Raw genomic sequence first — 22,274 nt, forward strand, 5'->3', positions numbered from 1 at the left:
ATTTCCGAATCATTCAAGGTGTTTATTTTTCACTTTAAAAAGGCAAATAATTTAGTTTCTTAGAACAAATGTGTGGGTAATAACAGAGTAAGAGGAGAGGAATTTCAGAGCAGACTGCTGAATAAGGTTGGTTATGAGAACTGTTTTTAGCAGGGATACGATTCTGGACATTTTTTCAAGAGTCAAATATGTGGATCTCACTCAGACCACATTTAGTTCCCTTCACCATCAGAAGACTTCAGCTTTAAGAGTTAGAAAGAAGTTTCTGTTGAAAACCATTTTTTCTACTTATATTCTGCAGAAATTGAGAATCATACAGTCAATTTAGATTTTAAAATAAAATATTTAAACTTTAAATCTCTAATCTCTGCATGGTCAACATGGTCCTTGATTCACATACGGACAAACTATTGTGCAAACATGTTAGACCTAAACTAAAGCCACATATCTTCTGAATATCATGAAATTACTAAAGCCACTTCTGTTTTAAATAGGGGGGAATACATTCTTTTCTGACAAACAGAAGAAGAGACTTGTGACTATTATAGTAGATGTCTAAATTCTAAACCAAATATAGCATGCTTCCAAACTCCCAAAGTTCTCAATGATGAATCTGTCTTAAAAGAGTATCTAGTAAAAACAGTGGTGGAACTTCCAGAATATAAAGGAGGATATCTGAAATATATATATACACACACATATATATATATATCATTGGTAATATAACATTGGTAATATAAACTAAACTTTTTTCTTATATAAACATCCTTTTCAAAATCCTGTACAAAAAAGTTTAATAAAATTAGTACATTTAAAGAATTAATTTTCTCTAAGGTCCCAAATGTGGGCCATAAGAAAATTTTAATGTGTTTTCTACCTTGGGAATATCTAGCCTTAAAGAAAAAAAAAAAAAGCATAATCAAAGAATTAAATGGGAAATTTTAAGTACATTTGAAGTAATCTAGTATTCTAAGAACAAAATCTGAAATAAGAAACTTTATATTCTGATATTTAAGATGTAAACCATATGAAAAGTCAGTCACTCACATATCTGATAAAAAACAGTCAAGCCAACATTAGGAACAAGTTACTAACTTGAGTACATATAGGGTTTAATAGGTAAAAATCACAATACTAGAACAAACAAACAAAATATTCTAAGATTTAGGGATAGATTTAGGGAGGTAATACCTCAGTTATCCAAAGCCACTTTTACTGAGAACAAGCAAGCAACTGGGGGGTGGGGAAGCCTCAGGGCAGCCGAGAGAGGCCTACCAGCTAATGTATAAGAAGCTCATATACTTTTCTTATATGGCCTAATTCAAGGCTTATTAACTCTTAACTTTAGACATAATTTCCTAAAGGTGTTGGTCATATGTTTTAGAAGCTGCAAAATATCAAGGGAAAAGAGCTATCTGAGTCAGGCACAATGGCAGTAGCAAACATTTATAGTTTGCATTGGAGACTAGAATAAATAAACGAATGAATAAATGAATTAATGAGTAAATCAATAGCAATCTGGAGCCACGGTGTAGAAACCAACAGCTCTGTTCCTCTCAAAACCTTAGAAATCATCAGGGAATTTTAATATAGAAAAATAAATTAATATTCATGTTGAGTAACCTAGAAAAGGTTCAATTACATATAGCATATTTATTAGAAAAAGTATGGGAAGTTTGTAATACATTGTAGAAAAACTTACATCAAAAATATAGAAATAATAAAAGTAATTTGGACATTTAAATGGGTAGACTTAGGGTACCTCTAAAATCAAATACATAAAATATGTCTTTCACAAATGATAGAGGATAAATGAGGTGTCACAATAAAATATCACCCTTCAAACTATTACCTGAATATTAGAAATTTAAGCAAAATAAAATTAGGACAATTTCACAAAGAATTAAATTAATTATAAAAGAGGGAAGGTAATAAATCTATTCAATACCCCAAATCGGAATCTGAGTGAAGCTGAAGAACTGATGGATCTGTATCCCAATGCAGCGTCCTAAACGGTTGTAGGACAACCATGAAGCATTAGCAAAAAAGGCCATAAGTTAGTCAAGCAAATACATTCTACGAATAGCTAAAGTACGGTTCACAGTTAAAACCCACATGTTCTGGTTAGTACAAAAAAACACCAGGTATCACTCAATGCTCTAGTGCATGCAATAAGCATAATATGGTTAAAGATGCAAACATACAACCTAGAATAGTTAAAAGACAGTATTTTCAGATTTTGGGAAACTAATATTGCATAGTAATGGCTAAGAACAGCCAAAACATCCAACATCTCAAATAACACATTATTTTTGGATGATAACAAGCTAAGCTATAAAAAAAACGTTGAAATTTTAAGTTTCCTAATGAAAAAAACATTAGTAAAAACATCTTAGTTAACATATTATAATCTTGCCCAAAGCATTAAATGTGTGCAGGAAATTGTCATATTGGTAAAGGAAATGAGTCAACACATAAGCCTTTCGGTAAGAAAACCAAAGACTATTCCACTGGGATACAAAATAGCTAAAGTTTCCAAAATGTGACCCTTATGTAATTTATGGGTTAAGCACTGCCTTGGGCTTACATGTCATCTGCTTTAGAAAGCAGCTAAAGATTTCTGTCTCTAGGAAAAAGTAGATTTCTTTTCCCCCAGGAAAAATATTTTATGTTCAAAGGATTTACCTAAACTAACTAAACTTATGGAGAATATCAATCCTAAATAAATATTCGGTTGTAGTTTAGCCTTGCCTATTGGGTAAACAACTTACGTGGGATCTTTTCCAAAAGATTTAAGGAAAATTTAGTTATTACTAGAATAAAAGCTGCTTTATGGCATTGGCACTCTTGAAAGGTTAGCGATAATAAGATAATTATGTACAGTACTGTAAGATGCTCATAGTCCCTATTGAAAAGTTAAGCACAGTACATTCGGTGCTACCATCTTTGTCAAATATATTTGTTTTTCACATATATAACAAATGACAATATACAACTAAAACTGCTATAATATTTAAATACAAGAAATGATTTCTATACTTGCCTCTATAATTTATCAGTAAAAGCAATCAGATGAACTGAACTAAAGAAATACTTCATTTTAAAAATATAAAGAAAGATCTTGGGATTTAAATGGTATTGTGTGTACACAAAGAAGGAAGAGGCCACAGTGAAGATTTACTTTATACTAAGCATTAAACAGAAACAAACTTAGGCTTTGTTAAACCAGACGGGGTTTTATGAGATGCTCTTCAAGGAATGTTCTGTACATAGCCTTTACATTCTCTAAGAGCTCTAGCTGTTACCAATGACATACAGCTCCTTGTTGAGGATGTCATTTTAGTCTAAAATCAAGTAAAACTCTACCTCAAAATAGAACCAGTACTGAAAACACATGGCACAACATATGGGATTATATTTATTAAAGGCATCTGCAGACATATAAAGTAAAATTTCAATATAATCCTGAGACATATAATCAAAAGCCTAAGAGATAAACAGATCAAGAATGGAAAAAAGGAACAAGAGGCATGGATTACTCGTTTGCATAACTGTCACCTAAATTTTAGCGATAACAGAAGTGACTGAGAAAGTGAACTAAATAAAATCTTAATGAAATGCAACTTCCCAATCTGCAAAGTTAGAGAAATATCATTTTTATGGCCTCATATATTTATCCATAAATTACCACCAGGCCCAACAGAAATTTTTGGCATTTAGAAAGAGTGATTCAGATGTTTTGATATCATACTTGGTAATGTCTAACATGTTTTTTCCTACTCCCTAAGTGTAGTAATCTTAGACTGTCTTGGCCAGCTAATGTAAGTGTATAGGTTCATACACCTCACACATCTTCATGCATTTTCCTGTTTATTCTTTATCATCATGCCTGCTCAATGGAAGTTCATTCTGTTCGTTCTCAGACTCCAGCATTCTTTTTAAAAGCCACATATTTTAAAATGCTATTGTTTCACTGCCAATAGCACCAATTAATCAACAATATTAATTATCTATTATGGAATCTGGAGATGATTTAATGGAATTCATAGTTTTCTACTGTGTGTGTATACATATATATTAAGAAGTGAACATAATCAGTCCTCTTGAAAATTAACAATTAAAAATGAGTCTGTGCTCTCTAAAAAGATATCAAGTCACCTCATTTAAAAAGAGAATTTATTTCCTCTCCTGTTAAACTTAAAAGAAACTTATTTTCTACTCATTCTCTAATAAAAACAAATACCCCTAAAGATATTTAAATACCTGTTTTCTTGCTTTACATCTTATCATTACAAATCTACACTATAAACACAAGTTAGCACACTATTCTTAGGATTTTTCAATACAGTGAATAGCATTTAAATTAATGATGTAAATTAATGAACACTAGAATGCAAGTTTCCCGAAGGCAAGGACCAGGAACATTATTTTCTGTGGTAACCTATAGCATTTAACATTAAATTGGCAATTCAATTAATACGTATTCTAACACAATAAATATTTTTCTTAACAGTTTTTTACTTCCTATACCAATTTACAATATTCCAATGGGTCTCTCTAATAATCTCTAGGTTTTCCAATGAAACTCAGGAGGACATATTTTAATTCATACAGATGTTACATAGTATTTTTTAAAGCAAACTTGCTGACGTTGCATTAAAATAATCTTTCTACTCCTATTCAAAATCAAGAACAATGAATTCAGAATTAACACAGTAGAGTATCTCCATTAAAGTAATATATAATATCAAATAAAGAAATTTTTAAAATACTTTTTTTTTACCTTGGGAAATGTTTTTATTATGGTAATGTATAAGGGAAAATAAAACCCTTCTCCTGAAAATGCCATCTGTTTACTAGCAAAGGAATACTAACATATTTGCATAAGAATACAGAAGAACGAAAGTATGAAACAAATTTAGCCTTTGAAAATGAACTTAGACTAAATAAATTTAGTCTTTAATCTGTAATACATACTATTTTATGAGGTAATATTATTCTTAAACAGAAAGTTTTGACTTCTCTTAAATGACAGAGTTATGTCATTTACCTCCAACAACAGTATTGCTTAGATTTGCAATTTCAGTTCTATAAACAGAAGAGGTTTGGAAAGCACATCTCAAATTCAGACTGGTGAGCCTTTTGTGCCTTCTAATTATTAATGACAACCTGATTATTCAGAAACTGACTAAAGTACTGAGTTTATGGATTAGCTAGCCCCTTTGCTTCTTTTTTTCTTGCCTTGTCTTTTAGATGCTCATTACTTGTTTGTAACTTCAATCAGAGGTGCTTGGGCACAATGAAGACAAAACTTCCTAGTTTATTTCTCATTAAAAGGTGTCTTGAAGTTTTCCTGAGGAGGACATTTAACTTCCTAGACCAAAATAAGGATTCTGAATAAAGATTCTAAACTAACTATGTTTAGTCTCATTTCAGCTGCCATAAGAAGTCAAAATGTAAGATGCTGTTAAACAAAGACTTGGTATTATTGTGTGTGTGACAAAGAGAAGTAATAATACTTTTCTCAGTATGATCTTTGGAAAGAAGCTGAAATCTTACTGAACTTTTGAAAATCAAGTCCCAACATGTGTGCAGCATCCTAAAACAAACATGAAATATTGTTTTATAAGGAAGGCCCAAGTTCAGGAACACTTGGCAGTAAACTTTTTTTTTTAAGTGAAGTATAACTGACATACAACATTATATTAGTTTCAGGTACATAACATAATGATTTAATATTTTTATATATGGTGAAATGATCACCACAATAAGTCTGGTTAACATCCGTCATACATAGTTACAAAATTTTTTTCTTGTGATTTTTTCTTTCTTTTAAGACCTGCTCTCTCAGCAACTTTCAAATATACAATACAGTATTGTTAACTACAGTCTCCATGTTGTACATTATATCCCCATGACTTATTTACTTTATAACTGGAAGTTTGTACCTTTTGACCCCCTTCACCCATTTCACCCACCCCTCACCCCCTCCCTCCCTCCACCTCTGGCAACCATCAAAAATTTTAGAAATGAAAATAAAAATGAACCCATCTGTTCTCTGTATCTATGAGCTTATTTTGTTTTGTTTTTTAGATTTCACAAATAAGTGAGATCATACAGTATCTGTCTTTCCCTTTCTGATTTACTTCACTTAGCATAATGCCCTCAAGCCAGTAAACACTCTTTTTAAAAATTCTTTAAATTTGTTATTGAAGCCAGTAAACACTCAATGTTTCCTTAGCAGTTATTCCTTATTCTTGATATTTTATGCATTATTATTTTCTACCTTAATTAGAAATAGTGACTTAATAGAACAGAATTAGGCTGTTTAACTGAATTGTTTAGGTTTTCAATTACTGAATGGAAATTAAGCATAATACAGTAGAGAGGTTTTACACTATTTGTACCCAAAACATTCACATAATAACCAATACAAAATTTGCTTCAACAGAAAAATAATTTTAATGAACACTTCTATTTTTAATATAAAATAATCATCATAAAATCAGTTAACTAGTCAGTACTCAGTTAATCAAGTGTGACAGTAAAATATTGTTTAAAAAAATTTCCCCCCAATTTACAACAAACAATTTCTGTGCCATTTAGATTTCAAAATGTTAGGACTAACTCAACATAACTATTCAGAGTCCCTGTACAGCACTGACAGTATCTGGGCACTAAATGCATTCTATCATTAAAATACTGAAAGAAAATTACTGTACCTAGATCCCACTGCGCCATCTCCAGAGTCTTGGCTTCCAGCTTCGCTTGGAGTGCTCACAGATTTGGAGGATGGAGACATAGGAGGAGGGACTAAATAGTGAAATAGACAGGTATCCGCTGTTACTACACGGAGAGGTTGCTCAGCTTATGACGTTTCAAAAGTAATTTAACATGAAGTAATTAACAAAAAAGAAAAAATAATGGCAAACCAAAAAACAAAAGTACATGAATGAAAATGAACAGTAGAAAGAAGAGGAGAAAGACAAAGTTAACAATGCATGCTGACGATTCATGCAATTTCTCTGGCAAAATGCATTTGGGCTTTATATTAAAAAAAAAAAGCAAGATTATGGAAGGATGCATCTTCATCTCGGCCAACACCAAATGTGGGTACTAATTTTCAAAGGAGATCATTCCTTCTCCCTTTTCTAATTCTTTGCTTTTAAGATCACCAGCTCATTTCTAACTAGTGTCAAATCAAAACTCTGAATTTTGCTTCAGAAGTCATTTACTGTCTGGTTTTCTGAGATTTATTTTAAAATGTTCATTTTTGTCAATTTTTTCTTTCAAAAAGAAACTGATGTCTTAAATGATATTTTCCCCTCACCAAAAATAAAAAGGGCCAATTTAGAGAAATGACTATCACTAAAGGAATGGCTCCTTTAAAAGTCCATTAGTTTCCAGCGATTTGGGAGAAAAATGCAAACAGGCCATAAAACAGCATGCCTTCTAGACATGATGCATAACATAAAGTGATGCATGCAACTTAAACAAGGCAAGACTTAATGGTAACTTCCTTACCCCAGTATTCAGAAAAAACTGAAGTGTACAGACAAAGATACAGACACCCAAAATATTCTTAATCCCTTCTTATAGAAAAATACACATTTTTCATAGTATATAAAACAAACAGCAAATGCTTTCCCCTAACCTGTCACTTTTAACATTATATACCAGCAGCTGAACGTGCGTATTTCATGCTATTACATTTGTAAAACTTTTTGAAGATCATCACTGCCATCTTCTGGTTAAATTTTACCATAAATGACCCCAATCCCAAGTATCTTTTAAAAATAATTTTTCAATGTACAATATTAAGTGACCAATATATTTTATGTCGTGCTGCAAGCCCTTCTTTTAATAGTTTACTGAAAAGAAAGTAAGTTCCTAGTTATATAGAAACCAATCTAAAGAAATATGTATTTAATTAAAAGTCTGTGTTTTTGGAATAGTCACATTCACTGAACCCTTAAAATTATGTTTAAATGTTTATATATTCTTCAGTAAAAAGTGGGTTTGCTCATCTAACAAAATGCACAAGTATAGTATAATGAATTACATCTTAAACATAGGTACAAAACTGATCGTCCTTATTTTTCAATGCCAAATTCTATTGGAAACCAATAAAAAGATTAGAAGAAAAAAAATCATAGCTAGAATGTTTGTTTCCTGAGATACAGTGGTTAATTCTTGCTCAAATTTCAAAAGACCATAAAAACATAATAAAAGGTTTCTAATTTTGTGATTAAATCTCTCAGAAACAATGCTAAAACCAGATTGCCTTCATATAATTCACATCATGATACCACTGTGCTAGGGGCTGCATGTATAACTCATAGCTAAACAAGACTTGTATCTGAAGTAAAAGAATATTAATGTCCCCTAATTTCTCTTAGGTTACATTTTTCCTCATCTTTTTGTCCACCACTCACTGTGAGGCTTCCCCTAGGCGTCTAAGTTCCAACTGATACAGGACAGTGGTTTGTCTACTACATTGTAAGCACAAATATGTTTATTAAATTATTTAGTATAAATTACTAAATATTTAGTAGTATAAATTTACTACTAAATATTTAGTAGTATAAATTTAATAAATTTATACTACTACAATGTTTTCATATTAAAGATTTCCAAAGAAGAAATTTTGAATTCTTTAAATTACAAAGTTAACTTCAGGCTTAGGAAAATAATTTTTCTAAGTATACATACAGGAAAGATTTGAGAAAAACAGTAATATTCCTATCAATCTAATTATTTGTGATAAATTATAAAATTCTTTTCCAGTTAATGTTTTTTCCCCTTTCTGGTAACTTCAAATATCTATGATTCCACTTAATACGTTCATCACCAGTATCTTAATTGGTTAAGACTACATTAAAAGAAAAATACGTTACCTCAAATCCTTTATGAAAACAGGTTAAATAGTAATTATACATACATAAATACACTAAACTAGCCAATTCTCAAATAAAAAGTTTCAGAAATAAAAAATAAGTTACACGGGTGATGCAACCAAATTATCACTGTTTCTCAGCCAGAAGCAAGATAAATCACCATAACTTCAAATTTGTAATTAGATAAAAATCTCCATCCCAGAACTATATTCTTTCAACCAAAGATAGTTTTCAAGCCAGCTGATAAGAGACTAATTAAGGACTCAATGTTATTATCTGGCCCACCAAATTCATCTTTCAATAATAAATAATCTATACCACAGAAGGGACAAACCTGGAAAAAGAAAAATTACTATCACTGAAAAAGGAGGAATGTTAACAGGAAAAAAGGGAAAGGTAGTACTAAAATATGGTACTACCATATTTTAACCCAGTTAGTCTAGAAAAATCAAAGAATACAGTAATTGCACAATAAGGCAATGTCACTATATTCCCAGACTCCAATAAATGACCCCCCCAAATGAATACAAGCATGCATTCAGGGAGGTTAAAAAAAAACTAAATAACTCATAGTCTCTCAAATCTCAGAAAGGGCTTAATTCTAGAGTTCATTTTTAAAGATGGTTTAAGAGTACAATCAGCTTTAGAAATAACATAAGCTATTATTAATTAGCTTTTGCCAAATATCTGAGATATGATTTGCATAGTAAGAACAGTGATTCAATCAGATTACCTTTACTCCACAGTTCTGTATATAAAATAGCCTAAAACAAGGCTTTAAAAATGGTACAAAAGATTTAATATTAACATATATGAGTTAATCATGTGAATGTTTTTAAACTTCTTAGAAGTTTGGAGCAAAGATACCTATTTCTTTCTTAGAAAACCAAGGAAGAAATGTAAACTGAAAGACAGATCTACACCATGGCATTCACTGATCATGCAAGTAATACTGAAAGGCTGTGACTCTGATTCTTTAGGACAGAAAGACAACCAAGAACCATGAAGGCCTTTCCTGCTAGCTTAGATCTTGGCCTCCCAAGGATATAAAATTAACACTACTGCCATTTAGCCTGTGAAGGAACAACCAGAAATTTTAAAACCACAAAGGACCTGGGAATGCACCTAGATTTAGAAACCAGAGTTAAGTCTGAGTCAACCACTCAGAACTATACCGAAGTCTCAGAGATGAACAAGGATGGTGCACAGCTCATTTTTTTTTTTTTTTTTTTTTTTTTTTTTTTGTGGTACGCGGGCCTCTCACTGTTGTGGCCTCTCCCGTTGTGGAGCACAGGCTCCGGACGTGCAGGCTCAGCGGCCATGGCTCACGGGCCCAGCCGCTCCGCGGCATGTGGGATCTTCCTGGACCGGAGCATGAACCCACGTCCCCTGCTTCGGCAGGCGGACTCTCAACCACTGCGCCACCAGGGAAGCCCTCAATTACTTTTTAAGAGAAAAAAGTCTCTAGCAAGAAGGGGCTCTTGCCAGGAAGAAGAACCTAGAAAAGGTGGACAGCCAAAGAAAGTAAATGTAGGAAGTGGGAGTATTGGCAGAGCACAAATGGGAAGAGAGAGCTTCTGAGATAACCAAAAGTTGTGAGGCCCCTTGTAGCTCATCTATCTATGATACTCAGCACTCAAACACAGTCCAAGTTACACAGTAATGCCCTCTTGTGGATACAAGTGCTCCTAGGCTGGAATATTAACATTTAAATATCTGTTTAATTTTTCATACTTACTCTTTTTGTCCTGAAAGACAAACCTTAATTCTCTGACACAGATGTAGAGAACAAACGTATGGACACCAGGGGGGAAAGTGGCGAGGGGGGCAGGTGGTAGTGGTGTGATGAATTGGGAGATTGGCATTGACATATATACACTAATATGTATAAAATGGATAACTAATAAGAACCTGCTGTATAAAAAAATAAATAAAATTCAATTTAAAAAATCCTTAATTCTCTGAAATATTAGTTTCTCCTTTTCATATGACCCCTTCTCCTGATAACTTTAAATATCCTCCCCTTACCTGCCCTAAATGTTTCCTTTATTCTCTTCAATGTAATTCAGAGCATCAGATAAATTTTTTTAAAGAAATTAATAAAAATAAAATTTTATAGCATTAAAATACTATAAGGAACTGTTCTTAAAATTAGGCTAAACTTGAAAAAATGACTTGATAACATGGAAATCATTCTATCTAAAAATCAGACTTACTAGTTAGAGAAATAAGTGCTAGGGATGTGATGTACAACATGATGACTAGAGTTAACACTGTTGTATGATATGTAAGAAACTTTAAGAGAGCAGATCCTAAGAGTTCTCATCACAAGGAGAAATTATTTTTCTTTTCTTTTTATTGTATCTATGAGATGATGGATGTTAACCAAACCTACTGTAGTAATCATTTCACTATATATATAAATTAAACCATCATGCTATACACTTTAAACTTACACAGTGATGTATGTCAATTATTTCTCAATAAAACTGGAAAAATCAGATTTAAAATATTCAAAAGTTACAAGGGAGGGAAATAAATGAAGCAATACTTGACTACTGAACTTCTTTTGTTTATTCCTAATAAAAAAATTGATTATCACACCAATCGATGTACTGTGCCCTACTGATACAGACTCAGGCTACAGAGTAATGGACAAAACCTATTTTCATCTCTTTACAAGATGGTTAAAACAGTAGTTATACATACAAAAAGAGATTCACTTTATTTATTTTTAGACCATCAGTGTTTACTAACTCCACATTTGATAAAACATGTCTTGAAAGTTGTGCCTAAAATTAACTTTCTGAAGACTGGCCACTTAAATTTTGTTAAAAAAAAAAAATCAAGCCATACTTCTTTTGTGAAATATTCAAATTTCAATTTCCACTATGCATTTTCCTGAAATTTAAACAAGATTTTGTTGGTACTGCTTTTAAAGCAGATGGCTTTTATTTGGTCTTACCAGGTGGAAAGACACATGACCTAATAATAATTGAACAAACATTTAAGTGTCTAGTCTGTGCTGGACACCAGGGATAAAAATGTAATATACTGTCCCTGCTCTCAAGGACCTCTGACAAAAAACAATCAAATGATCAAATAAATAAGAATCTACCAGCAAAGAGAAGCTAAGAGAGGTTTTATTAGCTGTCTCTTTTTTAAAAAATGAATTCTTTTCAGCAGAAGTTTTTTAAAAAAGGGAAAAAGTCCATTTTAGGTAAAACCAGACTGATGCTTTTAATAAATCCTCTTGAATATTTTAGTGGTGTTTTTATACTTACTTCTACAATTTAAAAATATTTAATGAATACATTTGTAGTGAAAAGAAAAACAAGTATCCATCCTGGGTCGTGATATAAAATGTATTTTTATTGTTACTGTCAAGAAAGTTTGATAGCCACTGCTTTCACCTGTATCCTGTATTCTCCAGGCCTTATTTTAAATAAATACAGGAAAGATCTTTAGACATTTGTGAGAAAACAGAAGGTGGAAAACTGCACAACTCATTTAATGAGGATACTATAACCATTATAATAAAACCAGACAAAATACAGTAAAAGGAAAAAAACTATAGGTCTGACTCTCTTATGAGTATAGATGAAGAACTCCTAAATAAAATATTAGCAATATATAAGAAAAATATTCTCATAACTAAAATGGGTTTATTCCAGAATGTAAGCATGCTTTGAAAACCTACCAATATAAATTATCATATTAATACATCAAAAGGGAAAAAAAAGCATATGATCATCTCAAAATACTAGGAGACCTATGAGTTTGTCGTACATATTTTGGTGATTTTAAAGGATGTCAAAATTCTTTGTGAATGTGGGCTGGACTTAGTGACTCTCTTTCCATAGACAGAATGTGGCAGAAGCAATGTCCTCTGACTTCCAAGGGTAAGGATAAAAGGATAGCTTCCTTCCGGCTCTCTTTGTCTTTGGATTGCTCACATTGGGAGAAGCCAGCTGACATGCTGCAAGGATACTCAAGCAGTTAGTTCTATGGAATGGCCCACGTGGGTAGGAATTCAGGCCTCCCACTAACAACCAACACCAACCTGCTGGCCACGTGACTGAGCAAATCACATGGCTGGTAAAGCAAATCCTCAAGCCCCAATCAAGCCTTCAGACGACTACAGCTCTGACTGACATCTTGACTTCAACCCCATGAGAGACCCTGAGCCAGAACCACTGAGCTAAGCTATTGCCAAATTCCTGACTGGCAGAAACTGTGAGAGATAATAAACGTTTATTATTGTTTAAAAAAAATATCAAACCGATACAAAAATAGAAAACTTGAATGGACTATAACCATTAGAAAAACTTGAAATGGTGAGTAACTCCTGCTCTCCACTATACTCTGGGGAAAAAAAGCATAATCTGAGGCAGTTTTACAGTTGAATTCCACCAAGTATTTAAGGAACAGGTAATATCTATCTTTTACAGCTGTTCTACAAAATAGCAAAAGAGAAAGCTATCCAATTTATTTTAAAACCATAACCATGGTGGCCACTGAACATGAACAGCACAAGAAAATTATAGGCAAATTTCATTTATGAGCATATACACAAAAACCCTAAATAAAATATTATATAATCTATTCTTTAAATACATGGAAAAATTCATCTGCCACACCTGGATATGACTATTAGTAACTAAAGTGAAAAAAATTAAGTATGTTTTTTGCTTTTCTAACAGGAAATGCATTCAGGGTAACCAAATAGCCCTAGTTACTGAGGGAAACCTCCCCTTTACAGAAGAATTTCAGTCAATAAATGTAGAAGGAATGATGGAATTATAAAAATAATTAAATAACTGATTTGGAAAAGATTCATCAGTAAGTATTAAAACTACTTGGTAAAAAGTTGACAGAGAAATGAATATTTCCATGGTACCAAAGTATCACCTCCAGATATTACTTGCTAGTCCAAAGGGAAAAAAAGTAACTACAATGGAGAAACCTGGCTGTCACAATTGTAACCCAGCGATCAATCTTGACATCACTGATAACAACCCAGACATATGTGCTACTGATGTGATACAATATGAAGTACACAGAATCATCTATGAGATCTTCTTGCCAAAGAGGTTCAACCTGAAGCTAATCAAGCTTTTAAAATCTAATTTCCAGTTTAGAGAAAATATAAAGGATAGAGGAACAAAAGCTTAAATGTGAGAAAACCCTCAGAAAAACCCAAGAGGCGAGACATTCTAGAGACCAATTGGCCCACTCTCCTCAACCAGTCGATGACATGGGGCAAAAAGGAGTATGTGTGTGGAGGATCTTCTAGATTTAGAAAGACTAAAAACATACAACTAAATGCAACATATAGTACAGGAAGGTTTTCAGGGGAAGCTTAAGAAACTAATTTTTTTTGAGGGGAAGAAAAATTTTGTGAAGCTATGGCTATTTTGAAAAAGATGAAAAAAGAAGGGGCCATTTTCTATAAAAGAAATTAGAATATACTAATATAAAGCCACAGTAATTAAAACTGTGTGTTAATAGTATAGAATCAGACAAATGGGTCAACAGTGAACATACAGAGCCCAAAAATGCCCATGAATATATGAGAACTGACTGAATGACAAAGTTGGCATCAGAATATCAGTGCGGGAAAGATGGACTATGTTTTAACAAATGGTATTGAGAAAATTAGTTAACTATATGGAGAAAAATTAGGCTGGATCCCTACCTCATATTATATTCAAAAATATAACACAAATATCTAAAGGTGAAGGATAAAATAATAGAGAAAATGTAGGAGAATATATTTGTATCCTCAAAGTTGGAAAGGATTTCTTTTCAAAGAAAACCAAAAAAAAAAAAAAAAAAAAGGTTATAAATGGTAGATCTGACCATTATCAAAATAAAGGATGTGAACACATCAAAATGAAGGATTCTGTTCAATAGAAGATACTATGATGGACGCAACCTAAATGTCCATTGACAAAGGAATGGATAAAGAAGATGTGGTACATACATACAACAGAATATTACTTAGCCATAAAAAAGAACAAAATAATGTCATTTGCAGCAACATGGATGGACCTAGACAGTGTCATACTGAATGAAGTCAGACAAAGACAAATATCATATGATATTGCTTATATGTAGAATCTAAAAAAAAATGGTACAAATAAACTTATTTACAAAACAGAAATAGAGTCACAGATGTAGAAAACAAGCTTATGGTTACTGGGGCCAGGGGGCAGGGGGGGAGAAAAGGGGAGGGATAAGTTGGGAGATTGGGATTGACACATACACACTACTGTATATAAAATAGATAACTAATATGGGCCTACTCTATAGCACAGGGAACTCTTCTCAATACTCTGTAATGACCTATATGGAAAAAGAATCTATAAAAGAGTGGAAATATATATATGCATAACTGATTCACTTTGCTGTACAGCAGAAACTAACACAACATTTTAAATCAACTATACGCCAACAAAAATTAACAAAAAAAATACTATGAACAGTTAGTAGATGATAGACTAGGAGAAGGTATTTTTTAGAAGACTAAAACAGACAAAGAAGTCCTCCCTTAAGTACAAGCAACTCCTACAGCAAGGTAAAGAACCCTAATAGTAAAGGGGCAAAGGACATGAACATGCAATTCGTAGAAGGGAAAATCTGAATGGTAAATAGTTATATGAAGAAATGGTCAATCTCACTGTAAACAAATAAATGTATATTATGACATTTTGACATACTACTTTACACTCATCAAGTAGACAAAAACTAAAAAGTTGGATAATATCAAGTTATGTGGATATAGTGAAACAGTTACTTTCTCATACACTGGTAGCAGGAGCATAAACTTACAGTCATTCTTGAGAGTGGTATGTAGAACCTAATAAATGTAAGTCAGCCTACACACAATAAAATAGCAAGTCAATTCCTCAGCATACATTCCAGAGAAACTCTTCCACAGTCCTTTCAAGGGAAAAGAATATGTTCTTTGCAGTGTTGCTTGGAATAGCAAAGCAAAGAGACAGAAGCAATCTAAGTGCCTATCACTGGGGAACAGATAAGTAAAATATAGTATATAACAGAATATTGTGTACCAGTCAGAAGTGAATAACTAGATCTATATGTAACAACATGGGTAAATCTCAAATACAATGCTGCTTGAAAAAAAGGAAAAAACAGAGTGAGACATATAGTACAATGCCATTTATGTATATAAAACATACACACTTAGATATATGAAATCTTAAAAAATGTCAACACATGTTGGACAGATCAAAAGGACGTATGTTAAAAATCCAAGAATGGGTACTTAATGCAAGACTAGAAAGGACAATGGAATTGGAGATGGGAAATGAGGGTGAAACACACACACACACCACACACACACACCACACACACATACACGAACATACAACTAAAGAACAGTCTTTCAAGAACAGGTGATGGAAGTGGGCCATAAACTGAGAAATCTGAGCAAGAGAATTTAGTGAAACTGAAGTCCTAAAAAGAACAGAAAAGGGAAAAAAAAATCCTACAGGAAAAAAACAAAGCTAAAGGCTCATAAAAAATGATCACTTAAAGACTATATAGCTGGGCTTCCCTGGTGGTGCAGTGGTTAAGAATCTGCCTGCCAATGCAGGGGACACGGGTTTGATCCCTGGCCCAGTAAGATCCCACATGCCATGGAGCAACTAAGCCCATGTGCCACAACTACTGAGCCTGTACTCTAGAGCCCGCGTGCCGCAACTACTGAAGCCCGCGCGCCTAGAGCCCGTGCTCTGCAACAAGAGAAGCCACCGCAATGAGAAGCCCGTGCACTGCAACAAAGAGTAGCCCCCGCTTGCCACAACCAGAGAAAAGCCCGCGCGCAGCAACGAAGACCCAATGCAGCCAAAAATAAAATAAAATAAATAAATTTATTTTTTAAAAAAGGACTATATAGCTAACAAGCAACTTGGTTTAGTTACTAGGGTATTTTTTTAACAAGATAAAAGTATTCTAATTCATTTACTTTTAAAATTGCAATACGCCACGGAAGCTTATAAAGACATAAAAATTAAAGTACTTTAGTCTTCACATTTTACCAATAAGGAAAAGGCAAATAAGCTGAAAGTAATAACAATGAAGCCGACCATGAAAGTAACCAGCTTTTTCATCTTGAAACCTTTTAGAAATTGTAGCTCTAAGACAGTTATATTGCAGTTTACAATAGGCATACAGCAGATACTACTTCTGGTATTTGTCCCCTGGACTAGATGGAATTAGCCCACAAACTAACCCTGAAATTTTAGGTCCTTAAATGACAAAGCCCATGGCAAACTAAAATACTATGTAACAGCACCCAGCTCAGAATTATTTTAAGTAAGCATTTAATGCTTTCTTATATGTAACCAGATTGTCCTCAATACCTCTATTATTTCAGCTTTTTGGTCTAGTATTGCTTTAAAGTGAACAGCCCAGAAAAAGAACAAGAATAAGTGAAACTGCTGCCATAATAAGCTACAAATATTATTTCCCTTATTAGCATTGAGAGCAGAAGGCTGTAAGCTTCTCCTTCCACTCCTATACCTTTGAATACTGATATACTTTTAGAACTTTGATTCACTATACCTCTCTTCAATCTATAGAAAGGATTATAGAGTTAAGATCAGTAATCACAGTCATTTTTGGGCTTAATATAGTATGGCACAGATAACTTGTTCAACAAATGTTTGTTGAACTAAATTACTGATTTAACAAGAAAAGTCAATTGGTTTATGTTAATAAATATAGTCTTGCAGCTCTTCTGAACAAACCAAATAACCATATATTAGCACATCTGAAAAAAGTCAATTCCAAATGAATTATAAGATTAATGATTTTTAAGAGGCACAAATAAGAAAAATATACAAAATACATTAAATCAACTCATCTCACGTATGTCTGGGCTGAATAAGATATATGCCTATCTCTTATAAATGGATATATTCTTATCCTTACCAATGGGGGATTCTGGAGTTAGCCCCATGCTTTGAAGCAATGCTTCAGCTTCTCTTCTTTTTTTTTCAAGATCTGATTCTTCTTGCACAGGAGCAGCTGCTTCCTTCTTCTGATCAGTCTAAATTTTTTAAGTTAAAAATTTAAATTTACATATGGTATGAAACATTTCTGTTTGCAAAAAATATAAATTTTTTAAATAACATGCTAATACTGTATACTTCTGGAGGTAGACTTACTTTTGAATACACATTATAGTCATTAAATGAAAATCATTCTCAATAGAGTTTTAGTAAGAATCTACAAATGATATGTATTAAATTGATCCTTAAAAAAATTTTTTTTAATTTATTTATTTTATTTATTTTTGGCTGCACTGGGTCTTTGTTGCGGTGCGCAGGCTTCTCATTGCAGTGGCTAGTCTTGTAGCAGAGTATGGGCTCTAGGCACGCGGGCTTCAGTGGTTGTGGTACGTGGGCTCAGTAGTTCTGGCTTGCAGGCTCAGTAGTTGTGGCGCACGGGCTTAGTTGCTCCGCGGCATGTGGGATCTTCCCGAACCAGGGCTCGAACCCGTGTCCCCTGCATTAGCAGGCAGATTCTTAACCACTGCACCACCAGGGAAGCCCTAAATTGATCCATTTTTATATGTAATCAAGGAGTTCTCACAAAAATTTTCTGAACAGATAAATTCAAAAAGCATAGTCAATTTCTATTTATTTACAACATGAAATTGCTATCCATGGTCAGGAATTGTGGAAATCTCACAAATACATAAATACCACAACACTATGAAGAAAAAAAAAAGACTGAATCATTTAAGAGATAACAAATTTTAAATAAATGAACAATCTGATTCGTTGAAAAAGTACAAGTACCTCAAACTTCTTTATGAAGTCTTCAGTGTCTTTATTCAACTTTATGTAAAGGATGTTTGTCAAAAATTCATCTGGAGACAGGTTTTGTTTTTATTTTATAAACTACAGGTCTTATTTTTATGATGATAAACACACGGTTTGGTTTGGTAAAATTAAAATTTACTCTTGCATAGCACAAAACATTTTTTGTCATTGAAATTTTTGCCAACGTTTATTTCAGCCATTTATAGTTTTAGCAAAATCTTCCAGTTAAACTAAATAAGCCTCAACACTCTCAGATCATCCAAAACATCTCAAGTGAAATTTAAGCCTTCAAGGAAAAAGTTTTATATATACACCTCAAAAGTCTTTTTCAGCTAGACAACTATTACTCATACAATCGTCTGCAGTAAATTTTGTTAGTCATAATATTCTGATACCATTTTAACTTAAAGAAGTCATCAGAAAATTTCATCAAAATAGCCAAACACACTATATTATCAAGTAGACACTTTACCTGTATATAACAATATATTAGTAGACTCACTGTTTAATAGTATTATAATTGTAATGTCTCTGGTAATGTTTGATAACCTTTAAATCAGATATAAAGCATGTAATAGACATCCCTTAGGGCCACCTATGGCCATCTTTAGAAAACAAAAACCAAATTTGCACTCAGCCCTGAAGGGTTTAAGGCTACACATACTAGTTTGGAATGGCTCTGCCAGTCTGACTCATGCTTCTATCTGTTGGCTTTTCATCAAATGGAGAACTTTAAGGTCCAACCCTCTTATAATAATGGATCACAAAAAGGTTCAGAATAAACTAGAAAATTCTTCAAGTACAGGCCTTTACAGTATCATAGCAATGCTGCACATAAATTGCACCTTCGGTTTTTCTTTTTCCCTAAGAGATTCCTGGAAGTCTTGGCTATTGTTTAGGCTATCACATAGAAAAACTTCGTACTGTCACAATGAGAACCAACTATCTTAACACTGGCCATTTAAAACATCTATGATAAAAGTATACAAATCTGCCTAAACAGTTTCCATAGAGATAAATGTACATTTCAATACAGGAGAAAGTAAAATATCTCCAGCTCAGGGTCAATGTATATTTGCCATACATGATGAAATGGTGATGCCAAAAATCAGAAGATGTAAGTACCTAGTCCACCTTTACAATAGTATCAAACCCACTACTTGGTAAAGATATTTCAATGACTAACTCATAATAAAGGAGATACGATCAGTTAAATAATCCCCTAATAATTAATAATCTATTCTATATTTCTCTTTGCCATTATTTATTCCAACAACTAGCAGTTCCGACGAGTAAAATATTCAGGTAAGTTCAAAGTCCAAACTAAGTTATGATGTATGTGCCATGTTTTATGAGCTACTACAAGGCAGATGCCCCTTACTTTATATAATAAACATATCCCTAGAAGACTAAATATGCATATTGAACTTTTCACCTAAAGTGTTATATTTGCAGTCACAACTGCTGGAATTTTAACTATTCTAAAAGTATTACATAAAGGTATGAGTACTTAAAATCCAATTATTTTATATTTTCTTTAAAAAAAATCAAACATACTTCTTTTTTTTTCCTTTCTTCTTCTTTCCTCTTCTTTTCCTCTCTTATTTGAGCCAACCGCTGCTTCTTACGTTCCAACTCTGCCTTTAATTCACTTTTGTCAGACATGTTTGCGACCTTAAGAAGCATATAATCATTTACAATCATTATTACATTGGTAAAAGCAGCACTCTTTAAAAAAAATTAGTCTTTCAAGAAGAGAACTGTCTCGAGAGGCCATGTAGTTCAATACTATCTAAAGAGAACATATAAACTCTACTTTTAAAATAACGGAAGCACATATATTACTAAGACCTGAAAAAAATTATCAATATAAACAAAAGTGTACAAAAAATGAATAACCAGAATTGAGCATAGTAACTAGCACCAGTAAGCTCTTTAATGTTCACATGCTCAAATTCAACACAATATCTCTGGCTCTTAGAACAGAGGACACGGGCTGGCATTAAAAGCTAAGCTATATGACACAGATCAAATCTGCTATCAGAGTTTTGCATTCATTCCTAGAAATTTGATAAAACAGGCGGTCACACAGAAAATTTCTATAAATTCTAAAACTACCATGTAATAGTAATATTAAGAAGAAGCAAAACACAAATATTACCACCAATAACTATTAAATATACTTAAAGTAAGTACGTTTTTAGTCAAAGCCCAACAAAAAAGTCTGACCGGATAACTACATACAGCTGTCAGGTCCGCTCAACCTCCTAGAGGCCGGAGCCTCCATGATTGACGCGTTCACTTTCTTAAAACTCCAAGGAAGAGAAAGTCTCAGGAATTTTGTGCTACAACCTCCGCGTTCGGGTACTTTCAAACACACACCAAGTAAACGAAAACGCTGTCAACGCAAGTAATAGCGACTTTTATTTATAAAATGGAGTAAGGCGAAAAGCAGTCACTTCTCCCCTGGGGTCACGGCCAAGAGGGAGCGGTGCAGAATAGGTCCGGGGGAGGAGGCCTCGAACTAGCCTCGAGGCTCCTCGGGGCACCTCCGGAGGGTCCAGAAGGGAAGGGAGTGGACTCGTCTCCCCTGGCCTCCCTGAGTCACCGCACCTGGTTCTCCCCGCCTCTCCTTCCCGGAGCCCGGCCCGGGCGGCGCTGTCAGCAGGAACTGCCAAACCGCCCTTAGAGTCCCGACGTGAGACACAGCAGACAGAAGGGCCTAGAGGGAAGGACAGTCAACCCACCTGTTAGATGGTGGGATGGGGAAGGGTCCACCTGCCAGCAACTTTCCAGTAACGTCCCTCTCCTTTGCCCCCCAAAGGCAACGGTCGCGGCCACTAGCTCCGCAGCTTTCCCCAAGCACACAAAGAGGGATGGGCGGCGGCTGCTACGGCGAGAGCTGAGGGACAAATGGCTTCACCACAACGAGGTCGCTCCCAGAAAGAAAGGGAGGGGCCCTGCTGCGGGGAACTGTAGCCCCTCTGTGACTTACCTGTGTAAAGCAGAAGCCGAGAGATGAGACAAAGAATCCGCCCAGGGTCCCGAAGTGTTTCCGCTTTGCCAAAACCTGTAAGACTAAACCTAGTAGCCTGGGGCTGGGTAAGCAAACACCGCCCCCCCGCCTTAAGGATTGACTCGACCAGGGAGAACTACAAGCCCCAGCTACAAGGAAAACCTGCGTACGGCGAGCAATGCACTCTGGGAGTTGTGGTCAACGGTAGTCGCAAAGTATGCTGGGACATGTAGTGTTCCCTAGTCTTTCGATTTTCCCACTTTGAGGCCTTCCTTCAAGATTCCAAAGAGAAGCTTCCAGCAGTTCTCCTTAATGTAGTCTTGTCCGCTGGTCATTGCTCACAATGTTGTATGTGTTATATCTTAAGATCTTTGACTCAACATTGGCCGAATGTTTAAGAAGTGTTATTTTCAAGTGGTGAACCTATGTATTACACTGAACATTTGGTGAACACTTTCTAGGATATTTATACCAGTATTAGAAAGAAAACGCCTTACAGAGGTT

The 22,274-nt window shown here is 34.0% G+C and overlaps 1 protein-coding gene across 5 annotated transcripts in view; it reads right to left on the minus strand.

Moving 5' to 3' along the window:
• Nucleotides 1-21,855, minus strand: part of DYNC1I2 (dynein cytoplasmic 1 intermediate chain 2) — a 50,588-nt gene extending 28,733 nt beyond the window's left edge. The window contains exons 1-6 of one of the 5 annotated variants that reach the window (XM_060016592.1): nucleotides 21,750-21,855; nucleotides 21,368-21,476; nucleotides 20,312-20,428; nucleotides 17,859-17,976; nucleotides 6,723-6,813; nucleotides 1,949-2,008 (exon numbers count right to left, since the gene is read on the minus strand). In XM_060016592.1, coding sequence (XP_059872575.1) covers nucleotides 1,949-2,008; nucleotides 6,723-6,813; nucleotides 17,859-17,976; nucleotides 20,312-20,419 — 377 coding nt within the window. In that variant the 5' untranslated portion in view covers nucleotides 20,420-20,428; nucleotides 21,368-21,476; nucleotides 21,750-21,855. Of the gene's footprint in view, nucleotides 1-1,948; nucleotides 2,009-6,722; nucleotides 6,814-17,858; nucleotides 17,977-20,311; nucleotides 20,429-21,367; nucleotides 21,478-21,501; nucleotides 21,661-21,749 lie in introns of those variants that run through there. The other 4 variants (XM_060016594.1, XM_060016591.1, XM_060016593.1 and 1 more) reach the window with 4 other exon arrangements.
• Between the last annotated feature and the right edge of the window lie 419 nt (nucleotides 21,856-22,274).

This window comes from Delphinus delphis, chromosome 7, assembly GCF_949987515.2.
Source record: "Delphinus delphis chromosome 7, mDelDel1.2, whole genome shotgun sequence".
Taxonomy (NCBI): domain Eukaryota; kingdom Metazoa; phylum Chordata; class Mammalia; order Artiodactyla; family Delphinidae; genus Delphinus; species Delphinus delphis.